The sequence below is a fragment of the Lactuca serriola genome, chromosome 1 (genome assembly GCF_051521515.1).
Source record: "Lactuca serriola cultivar US96UC23 chromosome 1, Lser_US96UC23_V15, whole genome shotgun sequence".
Taxonomy (NCBI): domain Eukaryota; kingdom Viridiplantae; phylum Streptophyta; class Magnoliopsida; order Asterales; family Asteraceae; genus Lactuca; species Lactuca serriola.
Window position 1 is genome coordinate 142425449 of NC_136408.1, and position 4370 is coordinate 142429818.

Sequence of the window (4370 nt, forward strand, 5' to 3'; positions counted from 1 at the left end):
TCCTCCAAAATTTAAAGTTTGACATTGTGATACGATCTTTCGATCTTGATCCAATCTTACAATCACAATCTTAAAAAGTGAAAACAATCTCATGTAAGATCTGTGTGCATGACTCATTTACAAAATTTTATTTATGTTTTTCAACTTTGATCAATATTTTTTCAGTTTATTAACTCTATAAATTCTTTTCCAATGTAAAGATATGTTAAACATTAACTCAACCAAATTTGGAAACCACATATATAATATAGATAGATATTAAATACACATCCACCACAATACAATCCAATCGAACCATTGCACATTTCACATTGAAAGACACTTTGTGTCTCTTCACTTTTTCACGTTTACTGGTTCAACCCGTCTTTTCTTTGGGTACTTGGTTCAAGGACCATTTGAACCAAGGGACCCACACAGATGTCCTCTTTTGGTACATCTTATACGCCTCAACCCTATACTCCATTTTCAACATCTTTCTTTCAACAAGAATGGTCACATAAGCCAAACACAAACTATTAACCAATGCACCAACAAAAGCCCAAGTAAACCCTAAGTTCCACCCAAAAATTCCCAAACCCCACCACCATAATTGCTCACCAAAGTAATTTGGGTGTCTTGAGTAGTACCATAACCCTTCATCAAGATTTGCCACCATTGGCTTTCCTTCCTCTTTTAGTTTCTCATTTTTTGTCACAAATGTGTGAAGTTGTGTATCGGAAAAATAGGCGATAATTATGCCACTTAGGCATACGAATATGGCGACTATGTCCCATATGTTACATGGCTTGTTTACGGTGTGGATGATGTATAGGGGTAGACATACGCCGATAAGGAATACCTATGTAATGTAGTAGAAGGTTAATTAATTGATAAAATTACTTGTTTGTGAATAACTATCGCGTTGAACTATCAATATGAATGTGTGCATTTAAAACTAAAAAGTAGCATGATTATAAATTTATAGAAAATCGAATAGGTAACATATATTAAAGAATCAAATTATAAGGAAGTAATGATCATTTCAATAAATCATATATTAAAGAACTTGGTTTGCAAAGGCATCACTTTTGCCCTTTCAAATTGAGAAGAACCATTTGAAATGCAAATTGTGTATTTTGGGATAACATGTTCGACAAAGAATAAATTATAACTTGTCATTTAAATATATTTAATTATTGATTTGTTTGATATATTAACTTAATGTTATATAAAATGTGTTTACATTAAAAATATTTAGTTTATATCTTACTAATATTTATTTAATTTACTTCCATATTGTAAAACAAATTAATAGAATACAATGATAAAAAATTATTAACGTACTTTAAAAATAGACATGAAAATCAATGGAAATATAAATAAGAGTGAACCTACTTTAACCTGATGCAAGTGATAAGATGCATAAATAAAATTTCATCATGAAATATTTATTGTTATTAAATTATTATACATGCAATAATTAACTTATAAATTACTAAATTACTATATTCGTGTTGACATTTTATTAAATATTTACTAATTATAAATAATGAAAGTGTTTGTTAAAAAGTACATAAGATTTTGATTTTGAAAGAATGTTATGATGTTAATTATAAAAGCTTTATGCCATACTATCTACTATCATTGGACTTTGTGGTTAATTTGTATTTTTCTATATTTTATTTATAGTGATGCTAATGTACAATTTTAATCTATTTTAATATATGATATCGAAATTCATATTTACGACATCTTAAACCCAAAACTAAATCCTATTTTTACATCATTTCCTATGCCATTTTGCTTCAATCCAATATTATTTTAATTTATACATGTTCCTTAATATTATTGTATAGTTCTAATTATCAATATAATATTTTTTTTACTTGTAGTATCATGGTATATATTAAATTAATTCAAATCAATCATAAAAAAGTAATTATTTGATTATAAGTATGTGATAATGTACAAAGTTATAATTTAAAAAATTGTATAAAACAAATCTCTAAAAATTAATATAAAATGAGTGTTTTTTAAACTTTTTATTTATCTAACAAAAAAGAGTAATGCACTAGGATTATATATTTTGCTGTAAAAAAACATAAATTTATAAAAAATGATGTAAAGAATCCATTTTGAATTTCGTTGGTGTTCATCATGGATCGAGATCTGTGAGTCAACTATCAACAAAAGTCAAAATTAATCGTTTATACCTGTTGAATGAGGTAAACAGCAAAGAAAGAAATCCACCACCAGTTTTTCCCATACTGTCGAGCCATATCAGTGAACCTCCAATCTTCTCTAGCACCCCATTGCCACTTTTCTCGCCGGAAATAGTTATGAGTCAACCTCACGGCCCAAACCCACGTCAGCGCCACCGCAACTCTCGACCTCCATAAGTCAAATTGCGAAGCAGGGTGACTCTGAAAGTAATGCAATAGCATCACCGGAATCACAGTCCAGTACACATCAATCATCTACAAAACCATAGAAATGTAAAATTATCAGAAACAGATGAGCAATTGAGTGAATTGGGAATTTAGGAATTAGGATCGAAGGGTGAATTGAAAGAGGGGTTGATTCATTACCCAATTGCTGGATTGTATGAGGCTGATGAGCCAGAAAAGTACATCGATGTTGAAGAAGAAGAGGGCGTTGGCTAGGAGGAGAGGGTGGTGGTTGCACCATGAGGAAATTGGGGAGAGAAGGGGGTGGTTGTTGAGGAAGGAAGTGTAGAAGAGTATTGAAGGAAGAGGAGTTAGAAATGCAATCAAAGCGTTTTTTAAATTGCTTCCCATTTTTGTCTGATCGAATCAGAACCACAGTTGCTGTTTGCCCTAGTGGTCTATTCCCCTTATATACTACTTCGGACTCCCTCCTAGAGTCCTAGATAACATTTGGTATTTTATAATTCGACAAAAAGTTGACTTTTTTTTAAGTAATTATGTTTTATTTTTTAATTGATATAACAATTTATTTCAATGAAGAAATATGTATGTGACAATGATTTTTTTTCAAAACTCAAATTATACACCATTTAACATGTTATTGATTGAAACGATAATTATATTAGGTTATACGGTGTTGAGAGCTTTTCACCCGTGGTAGTCCGACATTGACTCCTTTACTGGTGGTGAACACCGCCCCTCCACACTTAATTTTACCGACGTACCAGTGGTGGGTTTCCATTGATGGTGAAATTCGAAAAAAGTGAGCGTTAGGGAAGGAGTGAACCGTAACGGCTTTGTGATCGATTTTTTTTTTAAATTTCTTTTTATTTTTTTTTTACAAATTTACCACTACATATATACACATATTTACCTTTCATTTCAAAACACACACACAATCAAAATGACTCCTACTAATCCAAAATGCTTCCAACCCATTTACACTTTTCGGTTAAGATCCGACATCACCACCACTTTATCGGCAACAAATGGATCCATCAAGTTAATCTCAAAACCAAATGTTTGTAGGTGGTGTTCCTGGATATTATTCATAATTCTAAATCTCACACCAATTCAAATTTTAATCCCTACCACCACAAACAACATCCTAAACCCAAACGTAAACCTAATTCCAATTTTAATCTCAACAACTTTTCACACCCGCAACTAGGGGTGAGCAAAAGGACCGAACCGGCCCGAACTGGACCCGACCCGGGAACCGGCTTCGGCCAAAATCAAGAACCGAACCGGCCGACGGTTCTACCGGTTCCCGGTTCCTACCGGTTCTTTTCGTGTCTTCAAATGTTGGAATCGGTCTTTGAAAAATAACATCATACGGTTCCGGTTTTTGCCGGTTCTACCGGTTTTTGCCAGTTCTACCGGTTCCGGTTATATCGGTTCCGGTTCCCGGTTCCAAAAATCTACAAAAATAACGTCCCAGTCTCGGCCCGACCGGTTCCATCGGGTTCCGGTTCCAGTGCCGGTTCCGGCCGGTTCCCCGGTCCATATGTTCATCCCTACCCGCAAACGAAAATCTCTCTGATTCTGAGCCCGAAGAATAACCTCAACAAAAAAGGGAAGGTCGATCCTAGAAGATGGAGTAAAGAAGAGACGGAATTAGCAAAGGCATGGGTCGACATATCTAAAGATAGCAACTTGGGAAATAGCCAATTGCGTGATCAATTTTGGTTATGTGTTAAAGAGCAATCTTATAAGGGTATGGGTCGAGATCCAGATTACTTGACGTCCGACCAATGTAACTCGAAATGGAATCTTGTTAACAAACTCGTGACACATTGGAACACAATTTACACAAACTTTGAAAAGCAATGGGCTAGCGGAGAAAGTGAAGCGAAATTGTTGAAAAAACACACGCGGTATTTCATAGTAGCGGTTGCATGATAATAGAAAAAATAAAAATATTAAAAAAATTCGAAAATTTTT

At 33.7% G+C, this 4370-nt stretch overlaps 1 protein-coding gene across 1 annotated transcript; it reads right to left on the reverse strand.

Moving 5' to 3' along the window:
• Positions 1-226: 226 nt before the first annotated feature.
• On the reverse strand, positions 227-2828 carry LOC145099498 (uncharacterized protein C594.04c-like). Its single transcript, XM_079037068.1, has 3 exons — positions 2568-2828; positions 2193-2456; positions 227-838 (listed from the first exon to the last, which is right to left on the reverse strand). Exons 1-3 carry the CDS (start codon positions 2775-2777, stop codon positions 356-358), a joined length of 957 nt encoding a protein of 318 aa, XP_078893194.1. The 5' UTR covers positions 2778-2828; the 3' UTR covers positions 227-355.
• Positions 2829-4370: the final 1542 nt, after the last annotated feature.

Bases quoted from the DNA above. Each gene is read 5' to 3' on its own strand.
- LOC145099498 (XM_079037068.1), bottom strand. From the start codon at position 2,777: ATGGGAAGCAATTTAAAAAACGCTTTGATTGCATTTCTAACTCCTCTT. The intron at 2,457-2,567 runs GTAATGAATCAA...ATGGTTTTGTAG, and splicing joins TCATACAATCCAGCAATTGG to ATGATTGATGTGTACTGGAC. The intron at 839-2,192 runs GTATAAACGATT...TACATTACATAG, and splicing joins CTGTTTACCTCATTCAACAG to GTATTCCTTATCGGCGTATG.